Raw genomic sequence first — 16,907 nt, 5'->3', positions numbered from 1 at the left:
AAATCTAGGGTTGTTTAAATGACTCTTACTAAGATTTAGGTTAAATTATTATAGTTTTTTTTTTAAAATAATTATTATAGTTTAAGTGAATCAATAGCATTTAAGATGAGTGGTTTAGAAATTTCATACTTATTAACCTATGATCAATGTTTTTTTTACATGCAAATATTAGTTGTTAATTATTAGTAAATTAGTTCCTTCACTTTGTAAATCTCTTCATTTTTCTTAACTCACCAAGTGAGCGAACCCTTCCCCCACCTATGATTAATGTGATTTAACTCAAACTTTATCTAGATCATTTAGACAACCATAAATATTTGATTTTCTATTGGATGTTGACACGACTTTAGATTAAATTTAAAATGGAAAAATAAGTTATGTTAAAAAATTTCACATTAACTAAAAATATAAGCAAATATAAGCAAGATAAGATTTTATATATAGAAATATAATCATTAACTCTCGAGTTGGAATGAGTTAACCTTCCAATACTAATAAGTTATACCTTCCATATAAATTATGTGATACATATATGCACTTTACAAAAGGACGTAACAAAACATGTTGTTTTAAAATAATTATCGGTGGGTATATCATATTGTTTTTTTGGTTTTTTTACATTTAGAAGACCGGTGGGTGTTAATAAACGTGAAGCATTAAATCGTAATAAAACTGAATAAGCTTGTAGAATACTGCAACGAAATCTTGAACTAATCTTACAAAACTTGTATTCCTGTGGAGTGTGGAATCTATCTAATCCAATCGAAGCCTTTGAGACGAAGAGTTTCTCTCTTGTTTACTTCTCCATAATCGCGGTTCACTCATACAAACTAACCTACGCAATCGTTTTCAGATCCGAATCGCAATCCTTCTCTGCCAGATAGATCTCGAGCGGTTACGTTTTCTGCTCCGATTCCTTCACTTTCATGTTCTCGTGAGTAGTTTCTTCTTCTCTCTCTGTGATTGAATGATTGATCATTTCTAATTCTGTGCGTGCGTATGAAGCTTGTGTCAATCAGATCTTGAAAATTGGCGCCCCAACGTCGTTCCCAGCGCCACGTGGCTGGCCAGATGCCGCAGGCAAATGCTGCCGCTCTCTACGACCACGCCGCCGCCTCCGATGCTGGCGACGCCGTCATGGCTCGCTGGCTTCAGTCCGCCGGCTTGCAGCATCTTGCCTCCCCCGTCGCTTCCTCCGCCATCGACCATCGCCTCCTCCCCAACCTTCTCATGCAGGTAGTTATCCTTCCTTGCACTTCCTGCAATTTTCTCTTTGTTGAGATCTTCCATTTCGTAATTCTGTATGCTTGCGCAGTTTGTAACTATGTATTATTGTCGTAATTCTAGTATTTATGGTGAAATTTGCGGGAAAACAGTTTAATTAAGCGCTTATGTATTCAAAAGCTATTTTAAAAAATATATTGAAAATAAGTTATATATAAGCATAAGCTCTTTTTCATAAGCTGTCATAAGAAGCTGTTTGCATAAGCTCTGCCAAACACTGACATAGCGCTTATGCTATCAGATAAGCTCAAATAAGCTCTTCAAAACGGGGCCTTAGTAGAACTTGCTTATGTAATTATATATGCTATAGAAGTTTGAGCTGTTACTAATGTTGAGGGATTATTCACTTTTTTGTTAGAAGCTTTTACATTGAGTGTAGTATGGGTTAGATTTGTCAAATGTGTGTATTTTTTACTTGATGGAAGTTTATGCAGTGAGTGACTTAGATGAATATGATAATTGCTGTAGGGTTATGGAGCACAGTCTGCTGAAGAGAAGCAGAGGCTTTTGAAGTTGATGAGAAATCTCAATTTCAATGGGGAGTCTGGTTCGGAGCCGTATACGCCCACTGCCCAAACTTTAGGTGGAGTGGCTGCATCGGATGGGTTTTATTCTCCGGAGTTCAGGGGGGATTTTGGAGCTGGGCTTTTGGATCTTCATGCTATGGATGATACAGAGCTTTTGTCTGAGGTATGAGTATGATTCATTAATCATTATATAAAAGAGGGTTGTTAGGTCAATTAAGCCAGTGGACTTAGTTTGGCTCGTTTACTACAGTTTATAGAGTAAATATGTTTGACTTGTAATGTTGTTAACTATGTGCAAGATTAACAAGTATTATGAACAATTTGTCCTGAAAATATTTGCAACCATTTATATGATCTTTTCCAACAATCTGTGTTGGTAATGATGAAGATCCTTGGTTAAATAACCAGCAACTTAGATAGTAATCTCTGATCTTAGTGTCTGAACCTTTAACCTTTAGAACCTTTGTTTCAATTTATTTTGTTTGCATATGTCTCTTTCTCAGGATCCGTTATATAGATTATAGAGTAAGGCTGTGGCCTGTGGGCTTCCCCATGTGTTGACTCTAATTTTTCACCCTGTTCTCAGCATGTTATTTCAGATACTTTTGAACCATCACCCTTCATGCCTGGAGATGCTAGAGTATTTGAAGACGATTTCAATCCAATTAACAGCAGGCTGGAAAGAGAAGCAGATATTGATGTATCAAGTTCTTTTCCTATGAATGAAAAAGAGAATAGTACAAGGGAAAATAATGTAGCCAAGATTAAAGTCGTGGTATGTCAAAATTTCATTGAAATAAATAACCTATCTGTACATTCATAGATTCATACTTTATGCATGAAAAGGTGTTGATAGAAATTATTTTCCATGTGCTGTGTTGCGGACTTCCTTTTGGATTGAAAGTTGTGGTAAGTAAATATTCATAGTTTGATTTCTGTCCTTTGTTCCTTTAATATTTTAGCTAGAACAAAAACAGCACCACAACTATTATTATCATCCTTACCATGATTATTTCCCTAACTAGCAGAAGAAATCGATCAAAATCATCACAGTTGGTATAGAAACTTAGAAGTTAAAAGCATTTTTTTTATTTCTTGTTCACAGCATTTTGAAATTTGAACCTTTTCATTCTTGAATCCAACCTTATATCATAAAATATACTCTCCACTCTTTGGAGTGAGATAATATCCTATTATATTCTCTTTCATCTTAAGACGTAGCTTTACTGTTGAAAAGCACCTTCCACACACACATATATCCGGTGTAAGTTGAACCATACCTATACATAGAAATATATATATATATATATATATATATACATATATTGGCTAAAATTTCCTTTCTCTCTAAATGTCAACGAATTATATGCTGAAATTAATTACTTTGAAATCTTTTTGTACATCCAAATATTCTCTTTCTACCCAAATCTCAGTTGTTGATAGTCTCAAATTAAGTATACTTTCTAGTTCACCTTTATTTATTAAATTAAAAATACTCTGTTGAGGTTGACTTCATCTCAGTGCACTTTCTTCTCAGGGATGGCACACATCACTCTAAATTTTTTAAATTTATATATTTTTGAATTATATATATATATATATATATCTTATTTTAAAATATTTTTTCTATTAATATATGCTTTTTAAATTCTATTATAGTTCAAATGCATTTTTTATTCATCAACATTTGAGGCAAATTAGACATTTTTTTATTTTTATAATTTTTTGAAACATTTCCTTTTAATGCTTGTCTTAGGTACGCAAAAGACCTTTAAACAAGAAGGAGCTTGCTAAAAAGGAGGATGATATTGTGACTGTATCTGACAGTGCATATTTGACAGTCCATGAGACCAAGCTAAAGGTTTGTTTAGAACTATTGTCCATTAATAACTATATTTAGTTTTGAAGTTAAATATATGATGTTTTGTAATTAGTCTACTTTATATTTGATGTTTTTATTTCTATTTACCCTCAAGGATCTGAATGTTTATTTTTTCATGACAAGGTTGATTTGACGGCTTATTTGGAGAAGCATGAGTTTTGCTTTGATGCTGTTCTTGATGAGAATGTTACCAATGATGAAGTGAGGCATCTCTTATCCTAGATTAGATATTTTTATTGGTGTTTACCAATATTCAATTTTTTTGTCAATTGTTTTGTTATTGTCTACTGTTTTCTGTGTTATTGGTATTTCAAATTTATAGAAGTGAGTGGCTGCATGTAAATGTTGGTCTTGATTTGTTTGATCAATTCAAAGGTCTGATTGTTTTATAATAACAGGTATATCGAGCTACAGTTGAACCAATTATTCCTACAATTTTTGAGCGAACCAAAGCTACCTGTTTTGCTTATGGTCAGACAGGTGAGAAATTTTTGTTTTCTATCGATATCATACATATACCAAATTATGAGTATCTTTACATTTCAAACCATTTTGTTCTTCAATTTTATTTATCAAAGTGTACTTTTTTGTTAACCTTTACTAATTTTTTTATACAACATAGCGTTCATTACTGGTTCTTGATAGTGTAACTAACTATTTAAACAAGGAAGGACAGTGATTCTTTTGTCTTTTGTTTGTTTTTGGGGCTGTGTGATGTTGTTCCTGGCTGGCAAGTGTGGCTGCTAATATATTTATCATCTCAAATTCTCAATAATGATCATAATGTGAAAGATACTTGTTGGTTGAGAGTGTGAGGATATATTGTTGGACTCCCTAGAAAGAGAAGAGCTTTTGCATTTGATGGTGGATGTAGTAATGCACAAAATTTGAAGATTTGAAATGTATACTGGAAATATTTCCTTTTCAATGAAGTAGAATATATTACTTGTTGATTTGGTACTTTAAGTTTGTTCATTCATGTTCCATTGTCGTGTTTGATCCTCAAACATCAATTCAATTACTTACGCTGATTACTTTGATGCAAATAATGCTTAACATTCAGGAAGTGGCAAAACATACACAATGCAACCTTTACCACTCAGAGCTGCAGAAGATCTTGTCCGACAGTTGCGTCAACCAGTTTACCGGAATCAGCGATTTAAACTGTGGCTTAGCTACTTTGAGATATACGGTGGAAAACTATTTGATCTTCTTAGTGACAGAAAGTGGGTATTTCTTTCTTTACATGTTTTTCTTATCTGTTATGATCCTATCTATCGATATGCTGGGCCTGGCTGTGTATTAGTTAAATGCATTGGATAGCTGTGTTGCTGTGCAGTTTGTCCTTAAAACATCATGTTTTCCCTGGGCATGAGTGTTGGATTTGGATTGATCCTTAATGAGAAGATGGCATATTTAATATCATTATTATTATTTGACTGTATAGGAATGTAGGCATATATCTATCTCGAATAATTTACATTTACAATTACAAATATTATCTAGCTTACCCACTGCATCATCCTGCATGTTTTATTTTCTCTTTGGTGCATGCTGTGTTACTTAATTGCTGAATGGTTGCTTCTTTCATAATGAATAGGAAACTTTGCATGAGGGAAGATGGCCGGCAGCAAGTTTGCATAGTAGGACTGCAAGAATTTGAAGTTTCTGACGTACAAGTTGTTAAAGAATTCATTGAAAAGGGAAATTCTACAAGAAGTACAGGATCTACTGGAGCTAATGAGGAGTCCTCCAGGTCACATGCTATCTTACAATTGGCTGTAAAGAAGCATGGTGAGGTGAAAGAGAAAAAGCGGAACAATGATGCAAATGAGGCAAGAAGTGGCAGGGTTGTGGGAAAGATTTCATTTATCGATCTTGCTGGAAGTGAAAGAGGTGCTGACACTACTGATAATGATCGTCAGACACGGTACCTCTTACATTAAGATTATTTGCCTAATATTTTTATCTCCCGAAAATTCAACTGCTTGAAAGTTCTTTCTAAAGCGTTCTATGGATGAAGATTTTTAAATACATTCTTACAGAGCACTTAGCCTAATTTGGTGCATCATCTGATTTTTTTTGGCTGCATAGTATTAAGAGGGAACATCAGTAAAACACAAAAACCATTTTTGAAGAAGGTGACCCATCTAACTGTTCCTTATTCCATTTGCTACTAATATTTCTGGCTGAAAGCAAGCTTTTTAAAAGCTTTTCTAGTAGTTACTAAATTATGGATAATTTCTTTAGTTGTCTGTCTAAGAATTTTGATTGTTGAGAATTGATCAGATTACTTCAAACTTGATCTAAAATAATAAACCGAGACTACCAATTTGCACAAAGTGTTATAATAATGCGGAATTACTTGGTAAATATAAGTCTACTACCAACATCTTGGCTATTTGTTGTCTAAATTTTAGTTTGTTGTTTTGATGTGACTTCTGAAAAGAGAAGACTTGGTGGCTTCCTTCCATTCCTGCTTTAAGGAAATTTTACTTGCTCGGGTCAAACACTTTTTCCCATATTAACAAATCAATCTGCAATTTTTTTGTATCCCTTCCAAAGGATTGAAGGAGCTGAAATCAACAAGAGCCTTTTGGCTTTGAAGGAATGCATTCGTGCTTTAGACAATGACCAGACCCATATTCCATTTCGTGGAAGCAAACTAACAGAAGTACTTCGCGACTCCTTTGTAGGCAATTCAAAGACTGTTATGATCTCTTGTATATCTCCAGGTGAAGGGTCTTGTGAACACACGCTAAACACCTTGAGATATGCTGATAGGTACTTATTTTCGTATTTTGCGCCCTTAAAATTATATTTCATAACAGGGTATCTCCTTTCTTTCATGGACATTTATGTTTATATTAACTTATTCATCTAATCAGGGTTAAAAGTCTATCCAAAAGTGGTAATCCAAGAAAAGACCAGGTTCCAAATTCTGTGCCACAAGCTAATGTTTCTTCCTCGTCAACTCTTCCATCTAGTGCTGGCGCAGAGGATTTTAACGATCAGCATCAAGAGAAAACAATGGATATGGGCAGGAAACTTGTTGAAAAGGAACGTTCTCTGTACAGTTCTGTGACTGATGTTGACAAACAGCCATCAAGTGCTTCTTCAAGTTACCCATTAAACAGGCGAGAAGAAAAAGGTCTGTCTTCTGCTTCAATGGACAGGGAGAGGTTTGAAGTGAAGAACTCCTACAGCGATTCTACAAGTCAAAAGATTAACTCTTATTCACAAAATGATACGGTTGAGAGAGTGCAAAAGGTGTCTCCTCCACGCAGAAAAGGTACTAAGGAGGAAAAGTCTGAAAGGCCTGCAAACTTGATGAAAAGGGATGTCAATGGTTTTGATCTCTTCACCACAAGCTCGAAGCAGGAGACCGCCGGGAATTATAGCACTGTTACAGCTGCTGGATCCAGGCTTTATGAAGCAGAATCCTCTCCTGACGGGAATATCAGCGCAGTACTGGAGGTTTGGAAAATATGTGGACTTACATGTTCTTTACCAGCTTTCAATTGAATACAAACTTATTTGTTATTTATTTAATATCTTAAATGTTTTTTTGCAGGAGGAAGAAGCACTAATAACTGCTCATAGAAAAGAAATAGAGGACACAATGGAGATTGTTCGTGAAGTGAGTGATCACCGCTTGAGTTTGTGTTTCGTACTATGTTATTCATAGTTTCTATGAAGTAGTGAGTAATCTATGATTGATTATTTTTTTGTGCTCATGTATGTTGCATTTGCCTTTGGTTTTTCAGGAAATGAAACTCTTGGCTGAAGTGGACCAACCGGGAAGCCGGATTGACAACTATGTAACCCAATTGAGCTTTGTGCTTTCGCGCAAAGCAGCTAGTCTCATGGGACTCCAAGCTCGCCTCGCAAGATTCCAACATCGACTGAAAGAACAGGAGATTCTAAGCAGGAAACGAGTTCCCCGTTCATAAGAGACTCGGCTTCACTTATTCAATGTAACTTATGATCTGTATTCATGTGTTGTTAGCAATATAGTTGGAAAGGTTGTTTGATTTTAACAAACATGTATATTCCCTTTTGTGATATTTTGGCCTCCTCATGCCTTTGCATATTTGGTATAATCTATGTAGGTTGATTTATCCGCCTCAATTTCCAAGGGAGAAAGTTCAATGAAAAAAAAACAGTAGATAACATTCCATACTGTATGGAAAAAATGATGTATTTCACTTGTTCCTGGGTGCAACTGTACAGTTTGAGTCCTGAAAACGTAGTTACTAGTTAGATATGGACTCCTTTGGGTTGCTTCAAATAGTATGTCATCAGCTCATCGCAGTGTTTGCAATTAGAATCTATTAGCTTCCATTACTATATACGACACATTTGCACAGTTGTATATCATAAAAATGCAGAGCCTGCCATAATAATTCCTCAATGAAATTGTCGTTATTTTAATTCCTCTAAATTCGCTTGACATCAATAACAAACAATATCTTTGATCAAACCCTAATAAAAAATTGAATAGAAAGAGAACGGTGAGGAATCATTATTATCATCACATAATGAACCTCAACCTTAAAACGCCTCATCTAATAATTCACTTTTGTATAGTATATACAACCTACTCAATTCTACATAGACATGCTATAACCAGACGCCTGGACTATATATATAGTCAGTTCAGCAACCAAGATAACACATGCTCCAACTCTAGAATGGCTACTGTTAAGACATCGCCAAAGGTGAATGATCCTTCATCAACATGTGCTGCCAAAAATCCTAGACCAACCACGAAGTATTGGAATACTGATGAATGGAGACTCCTTTGCTTAGTCAGCTCTCAGTCTCAATAATTCCTTAGCTGTCCTAACCCGGAAGTAAGGCATGTGTTCCTGGAAATGGAAAGAGATTCAATTCCGAAACTATATAAAAAAAATAGTAATCTAAATCTTATGAGGCTCAAGATATGCATGCAAACAATTGTGTTGGCTTATTATTTTTCATGCGATGCACAATGTACAACAATCACCAATTTTAGAGAATGAAAGATTTAAAGCAATTAATGACCCTTGAAACATTTTGCCCAGAAATATTCTAGGCAGTATCACTATAGTACAGGGATGCATGGCTACTGAATTACAGATTATGAGAGATTGTAAGCAATTAATTTTTATTCCTTAATGAACATGGGAATGGGTAGTTATGGATTTGGGAAAAAGGAAAATATTTCAAAATAGCAAAAATATATACAAAAAAAAGCATTGTTTTCTTGCTACAAATGAAATCCTTCATGTCATACCTGTTTGAAACAAAGCCCCAAGCCTCTGCTATAAAAGTCAGCATATTTAATCATAAACACCCCACAATCATATCTGTTCAGTGACAAAAACATCAGTTTAGAAAATAAATCAACAAAAATTGCAGCTAACTTGAACAAGTAACAGTCATAGATCCCGAAAAGTAGAGGCATACAAAATTGCAGCTATTTCAAAATATTTCATTTTCATTCATTCCTTTTCAATCCTACCAAGCTCAAATTATAAAAGCTCTAACTTGAAAGTGCAGATTCAGAAGTTGAAATGCCTCTCAGACAAATAGAAATACAGAAAGCTTTTATGCAATGAAACCATTTTATGATCAGGTTTCAGCTTCCCAATTTAATAAATCACTCCAATAAAAAAACCCTCCTGTATTATACTCATACTCACACTCCAATTGGTAACTATTACCAATGGCCAACCTTTGAATTGACCTTAGAAGAACATTAATATTTAAATTCAATGAGCCAAGACCGACTAGTTACTTTTAATCCAAACAATATCTCAAGGGCAATAACAGGCAGAGTAAAACAGCTTGATGTAAGTCCAAAAAGGTCAATGTATAAAAATCATGCTTAAATCCATTCAAATAAAGCAACCTTCAACTTTAAAATTGTAAGAAACCAGATTAAAGGAACCAATTTGAGAGTGATAGAAAAACATACTTCGGTTCTTTTCTCTATGACAGTAAACATGCTTATGGGTCTTTTTTTTGTTTTTTAAACATGTTGGGAAGCTCCAACAACTCATTTTTCACTGCAGAGTTCTCTTATTTTTAAAAAGTGGGGCAAAAGCACACTAAACTAAATGATGGTCGCATATAGTGACTTGCAGAAGATCAGAATACCAACCCATTTTTCTGCTCAGGAAGGTCTTCAACAAATTCCTTCTCCCAATCACTTATATCAATATCTTTTCCAGTCTTGTCCTTTACTTCATCTACAAAATATTTAGCCTGAGAGACATCAATGACAAACATTAGATAAACTTTGCAATACCAAAATGTAAATACATGTATATCGTTCATCAGTTTCTTAACTAATCAATTCCAGCAAGAATTTTGTTAGTACTCGGCCCTAGGTGAAAAAGAGTAATGACAAGATAAAAATTCAAAACTTTTCGTGACTACAAACTTAAACTAAAAAGAGAAGACACTTGTTACAGTGGTTAGATCTGGAGTTTTAGGAAGAACAAGAAGGCACACTTATGCACCAAAAGCTATAATATTAAACAAAGGCCTACGTCTGATCAAAGCAGAATACATTTATTTGCAGTGTTAAAGATTTAGAAACCAACAAAACCAATTGACAACACTGCTAAAGCGATACAAAATTTTCATGTATATATAATTAAATTATATGCTGCTTTAAAGTGTAGATAAAAATTGATTATAGTTCTAATTTAAAATTAGCAGGAAGTAGGAACATATCTGCAGCATGCTTAGGAAACAGATTTATACCAACAATATACCAAATCACAGATTAATTATATTCTAAATGTTTAAATTCACATACCACAGACAAACTTTCAAAACGAAGAATTTTAAGCAATAATCACAGTTTTTTACTAATTAAATAGGGGGTTGTCTAAATGACCCATGAGAAAGTTTGGGTTAAATAACCCATCATCCAATCTCATTTGAGATAAGTGAGTTTGAAAATAAATTAATAAATAAAATATATAAATTCCAACTCACTTATCTCCAATGTGATTGGATGATGGGTTATTTAACCCAAACTTTCTCATGGGTCATTTAGACAACCCCATTAAATAGTTCTATGATATACATATGAATATATATGCATATATTTATATAGGAATTTTGCTAAGTCTTATGATTAATCTTACAATTATACGATTTACGTTGACACCCCTTCCCGATTAAAGGCATAATCCCAACTTTGACTACCTTCTTCACTTTTTTGGTTGTTTACTAAAAGCTGCTTAATATATTATATCATTTTATATTTGTTTAATTGTTTACCCAATTTATATGTAGTTTCCCTGCCAAGCCGTTTGATTTTAATCTTAATTACTATACCACCTACTGACAAACACAGGTTTGACTTTTTATATGTATAAATTAATTGCCAGTACATTAAATGGGCAAACAAGATCTTAACTCATCAAACTAAATCTTTGCATCATAGTTATGTTTGATTCAACAATCATTGACAATGCAGCTAAGTTTGGCTTGTTTTGAATTCACATATCATTAGCCCATGAGCAACTGAAGAGTGAAGACATAATTTGCATTTAGCTTGATATCAGACAAAACATGTTGCCTATATGTACTAAGATAAAATGAAACAAGATTTCCAATGATTGAAAAAAAAGAGTTAGAAGGCAGGGTCCAGATTAACAAATATTAATTATTAACGAATAAAACAAAAAGAAAATGTTCTGACTTTGGTTACTTCCATTACCAATCATAGTTACCAATAGAGAGCGATTGCGCCGCCGCGGCGCGTTGAGGATCATGGCCGGAGCGGCCATTTGACAACCAGCAGCCCACACTCACCCTTACAGAAACACCTCCCTTACTATCTCAAGTCTCCACCCCTGCATCATCTCTCTGGCCTCTTCCGACGAACAGCCAGCCCCTCTCCGCGGACCGCTGCACTCCACTTTCTGGCCTCTCTCCGGCCTCTTCACCTCATCCCTATCCCACTTTGATTTGTCAGGTAGGCTTACAGCTCCAGTGTTTGTTGGTTTTTTCTTTGGTTTCCTCTCTGTTTTCTCCTCTTCCCACTCTATTCTGTTATCCTCCTACAGTCATGGCATCCACTCAACCAGCCAAAACTCCAACCCAAAAAAACTCCTAAGCAGCATTTATTTAGTTGTATGTTTTTGTTAAGATCTGTAACTTTGGTTGCTATTATGAATATGGTATGAGTTTTAAGTAATATTTATCATATTTTATCATGTATAAGTATATAGTTAAATTATATAAAACAATTAGTGTAGCGGCCACAGTGCCACACTATAGCAGTTTCAGGGCCGGCCGCTACGCATCGCAATCCGGGGGGATAACTATGCTACCATTATCCTTTAGTGCAAGGGGTTGACTCCTACAAGGTGACGGGCTGCCAGTGTTGTCAAATCGCGATCGGGGACCATCGCGGTGAGCCAAAAATCCACTATTTAGCGGCGAATAGCGGGCAATAGCGGCGTCGCGATTACCCAAAAATCCGCTACGCTATAGTGGCATAGCGCCGCTATAGCCGCTATTTGATAACACTGTGGGCTGCACTTTAAATGATAAACTGCAAAAGGATAATTGTTTATTGAAAAATCAACAGTTACGGTTATGATAAAATACATGCACATATATAACGGAGTAGCCAGTTGTTAAAATACAACCGTTGACTTTTCAATCAACAATTATCATATCTTCTCACTTTATCTTCTAAAGCATGCCCCTAACAAAAGAGGAATATGAAGTTTACAATTAAATTACATAGACCAAAAACTTTACCAGCACATTTAGGACATGGCTATCTCTTCCCTTCAATGAGTCAAGATACTGGAATTTCTTATCTTTTTTATTGATAACAGCCAAGCACCAATGGATCTCTCTATGGATAGGTACGAATATCTGGTAAAGACAATAAACCAGGTAGATCAGTATGAAAACGAATTCAATTGGCTATAACAAAATGAAAAAATGAAAAAACAGTTCAAACATATTTACTTTATCACATTCAAGTAGGCCATATCCCAATTTCCTTTGGGTGGTCCATCTACGGACAGATTTGAAATCATAACCGTTCCTGCCACCTATTAACTGGCAATAGCATTCAAATTAGAAGCTAGAAAGTATTAATGTCGGACAAATATGACTAAAGTGCAAAAAACAAATATAGATTAAAACACATACCAAAGGTTTCATTTAATTTTTTTTCCCATTTAAGGCCTGACTTGGGTTTCAAATTCATAGTGAGTGCCAAACATTAAGTAGTCACACACAAACATAAAAAATAAAAAATAAGTTCAACCAGAAGCACAAGGATAATGAAATTTTTTGCAAACCCAAAGCACCCCTATGTTTCTATACCTTGCTAATGAAAATAGGATTGGAACAAAACTAAGGATAAGGAGAAAAGATTATTTTAGTTTTCACTTTTCACTAATACTCGCAGAAGTGCCATCTTGTTTTCACTAGGTTCTTTGTTTAAAAAAAAGATCACAGAAAATGGTGAAAGCAGGAAATAAAGGGAAAACAAAGTGCCACTTTTGTGAAAATTAGTGAAAATAAAAAAAGGAAAACATATATTAACTCCACGAACCAAGCACACTTTAAGAGTCTATGTCATCGTGGTTGTTGCATGGAATGCAAACATAGGATTCATAAAGACCGACATAACAGTGACACTTATAGTGAAGAAGAAACCCTTTGTTCTTCATTGGGGAAAATTTGGCAACGGATATGCATTGTCAAAGTCTAGTTTCAGTCATTTGATAATGAAACTGTGAAATTTTTGCATTAACGAGAGTTTACAAGAGAAAAAAGGAAAGTGTTAGGAGAAATTATTCGGAAACAAATTCAAGTTACTAAATTTTGGAGGTCAGCGACTCAGCGTTCGCCATATCATTGAATATACATATTGTTTGTCTATAACTATAATAAGGCTTCATAGCGTCAATCAATTAATATATCAAGGCAACAATTTATAAGAATCAGGTGACAATAATTTATGGCTAACAGTCAACACAAATCAATGCTTCCAGAGGAGGAAAATGGTTTCCTCTTCTTAACAATGGTATGCATCAGAAGGTGGATTCCTTCTTTGGGTCAATACTAAACAATCATGTATTGTACCTTTTTGTAGAAAAAGGTATTGAAAAAATGGCATTTCAGATACTTCTGTGGTTCTCTTTGCTCCCTCTCTTTCAGCAACTCAAGGTACAAATTTATCACCTGCAGAATTAAGCTACATCTATCACTGAACTTCATGTTGCAACGATGTCAGATCATGATATAATTAGGTACCGAGTTATTCTCTTCTTCAGTGACTCAACCAAAGAATAAACAAATAATAAACAAACATGATCACCTCATCATTTAACCATGCAGCCGGGCCAAGGCACTGAAACTTCTCTCCTGAGATCTCAATGTTCGAATTCTCATGGCTAATCAATATCTTCTTCCTGTAGAAGCAAGTCCTACATTAGCTATAATGCAGATTAAACTCTTCTCAATAACATATAGACAAATCATCAAAGCATACCTGTTAGTATAAAAGGCACGTGCAACCTCATTTTCTTCCTCCTTTGTAAGAGGGACGAAAGGCTCTTTCGGCACTACCTGAAAGCCATAGTAACAACTTAGGTAAATTACACTAAAATTCAGCTTAATCTCATTCCTCAACCAACCCGCGCTAACTAGCAATAACAATTACGGCCTTGCTAACAAATTCCCTAAAAGCCCTGGTTCGAGAACATTTTATATCCTCCATTACATGCTTGAACCCCAACATTTACCCCTGACTTCAAGTTAGTCCTCAGACTAAAAACACACCTTATATGACAGACTGGCACCGCACGACTATCATGACTAATGTTTACATAGCTCAAGGACTCATAAAGATGTTTCTTTAACAAGGGCTAACTTGATGTCTGAGTAGAGCACATTACACACTACTTATACAATCAAATACACAAAAATAGGTCATTTAAACAAGCAATTACCTCCACTAATTCCTTCTTCGGACGCAACAAATTAAACGTCTCCCTGCGCTTCTCATTCAGAGTAATCTCAAACTCCAGCCTCTTAAGCCTATCATCTCGCCTATCAGCAGACTCAATCAACTTCTTATACGCCTGAACACTCGAAAAATCAATCTCAGAACCCCACACCTTCCCACCACTCACCACCACCTTCAAGCTGTTGTCACCTTTATTAGTCAACGCAGAATCCGGCGACGACGTTGACTGCCGCCGCCGAACAACCCCACCATCCACAACAACCTTAGCCTCCAAATCATGAACCTCAACCACCTCTCCCACACCCGAATCATCTGAAACCCCACGCCCGCTACTCTCAGCGTCCACATCAATCACCTCCTTCCCCTTCGAAGGCAAGTACCGAACCTCCGCCAATGCTGAACGCCTCGCCTCTTCGTAAGCTGCGAACAGAACGCTCCCCTTAACGTCGACAGTAGCCCTAGCCCTAGCCGGGGTCCTCGGTTCTGCCAAATCTCGCCGCACTAGGTCGAATTTCCGGTTCCTGCACGGCGCATGAACCTCCCGAATCAACGGCGGCTTAGCATCCGGGTACCGGGAAATCCTCGAAACGATGCCGTTCGGTGTCGGTGCGGGTCGGGACATCGAGTTCAACAATCTGGGTCGCTTTCTCTGGGAATCTGGAGGTGGAGTGGTGGTGGTGGTGGTGGAGTGGTTGACGTTCATGCACTCTTCGGGGCGTTTGCGGTGGCTAGTCATGACACCCATTGATTGAAAACGCCCAGGAAATGGAGAAGAATGTGCATGTCCAGCACGTGAAATTTGGGAATTAGGGTTCTTCGTGACGCTGGAAGAAAACCCTAATTTGATTTTGAATTGATGCAGAAGAAGCAGTAATGGTCTGAATTCATAGGTTGCGCTGATCTGTCTATACTGACATGAGAAATTTCGCAGTGAGAAGAAGTGGAATTTTGGCTCCTTGTGCAAAGGAAAAAGTATATACCAGGGGTGTTCGCGGATTGGATTGGATCGGTTTTATTTAAAAATCATCCGATCCGATCTCATCGGTTTTATGATTTTGTCATCCAATGAATTTTTTACTAAATTCAAATCCGAACCAATCCGATCCAATCTATAGCGGTTTGGATTGGATTGAATTGTTCGGTTTTTGTTTCATTTTTTTGTACTTAAAAATTGTGTTGTATAAATTTAAAAAATATATAATATATAATAAATACAACGATACATAATTTATAACATTAATATAACATTCATAAATTATAACATAGTCAACATATTTTTAAATTATGATTATAATTGTTTACTTTGATGCATGTATATAGTTCAAATAATTACTTGAACTGTTTTTATTAAAACGTAATTTTATAAATAAGCATGTGTGATATAATCAATATATATACAATATATATGTACTATGTAAGTGTAAATGGAATGATATATGTATAACTAAAATTATACATATTTGTGAATGTTCGGTTTGGATTGGATTGGTTCGGTTTTGGAAATCAAATCCAAAATCCGATCTGATCCAATAAATAATTTCGGTTTTTTCAATTTTCAGTCCGTTCGGTTTTCGGTTTGATTGGATTTCGATTTTTTTGGAACGGTTTGTCGGTTTTGTTTGGATTGGTTCGGTTATGAACACCCCTAGTATATACTATATATATTTTATTGAAACTTTTGAAATTATTATGAATATTTTTATAGGCAGTATGTAAATCATAAATTAGTTTTTTCTTATTTTAGTTGAAATTTAGTTCATAAAAAAAATTATATCTTGATTGATATTTAGATACAGGGTAAATAATCAAAATGGTTTCACGATTATCGAATATAAATTTTACTTATAAGGTAGGATGTATGAGACTGTTAAGTCTTCTGGGAAGTTCGTGCGGTAGTTGATTGGTTCGCTCGCTCGCTCGCTGCTTCATCTTTGCTGGTTGATGGGACTTCTGCTTTGGTGGTCTAGCACCTGCTTGCGACGTGGTTCAGGCTTGCTTTGGGGTGTTCAAATTGAACTTTGATGATGTTGTGGATAATAGCGGGTTTTGGTTGCATTGTGCATGATGGGGACGGTGAAGTTTTGGTTTGGCTTCAGCGAGCTTGTTTGATGTTTGTTCACTCCTCATTGCATAAGATTTAAGCTTTTGTTGGACTGTCTCTCTTGTAATTGATTTGGGGTTTCTCGGTCAGTGATTTTCGAGACAGATT

At 35.6% G+C, this 16,907-nt stretch overlaps 2 protein-coding genes across 3 annotated transcripts; one reads left to right on the top strand and one right to left on the bottom strand.

Moving 5' to 3' along the window:
- Positions 1–673: 673 nt before the first annotated feature.
- Positions 674–7,824, top strand: LOC130723361 (kinesin-like protein KIN-13A). Of its 2 annotated transcripts, none has more exons than XM_057574368.1 (13): positions 674–934; positions 1,020–1,236; positions 1,753–1,974; positions 2,398–2,586; positions 3,568–3,672; positions 3,817–3,894; positions 4,092–4,173; positions 4,757–4,919; positions 5,294–5,623; positions 6,259–6,477; positions 6,582–7,170; positions 7,268–7,333; positions 7,461–7,824. In XM_057574368.1, exons 2-13 carry the CDS (start codon positions 1,072–1,074, stop codon positions 7,644–7,646), a joined length of 2,394 nt encoding a protein of 797 aa, XP_057430351.1. In that variant the 5' UTR covers positions 674–934; positions 1,020–1,071; the 3' UTR covers positions 7,647–7,824. The 2 variants fall into 2 exon arrangements, with proteins under 2 accessions (XP_057430351.1, XP_057430350.1); XM_057574367.1 differs by having other exon boundaries at positions 1,006–1,236.
- Positions 7,825–8,063: 239 nt separating this feature from the next.
- On the bottom strand, positions 8,064–15,671 carry LOC130723362 (ubiquitin-like-specific protease ESD4). Its single transcript, XM_057574369.1, has 9 exons — positions 14,682–15,671; positions 14,222–14,298; positions 14,048–14,141; positions 13,813–13,911; positions 12,685–12,777; positions 12,469–12,588; positions 9,842–9,945; positions 8,972–9,044; positions 8,064–8,564 (listed from the first exon to the last, which is right to left on the bottom strand). The coding sequence occupies exons 1-9, from the start codon at positions 15,441–15,443 to the stop codon at positions 8,502–8,504; spliced, it is 1,485 nt and encodes a 494-aa protein (XP_057430352.1). The 5' UTR covers positions 15,444–15,671; the 3' UTR covers positions 8,064–8,501.
- Positions 15,672–16,907: the final 1,236 nt, after the last annotated feature.

The sequence above is a fragment of the Lotus japonicus genome, chromosome 6 (genome assembly GCF_012489685.1).
Source record: "Lotus japonicus ecotype B-129 chromosome 6, LjGifu_v1.2".
NCBI classification, from domain to species: Eukaryota; Viridiplantae; Streptophyta; class Magnoliopsida; order Fabales; family Fabaceae; genus Lotus; species Lotus japonicus.
This window is presented reverse-complemented; position numbering and strand designations above follow the sequence as displayed.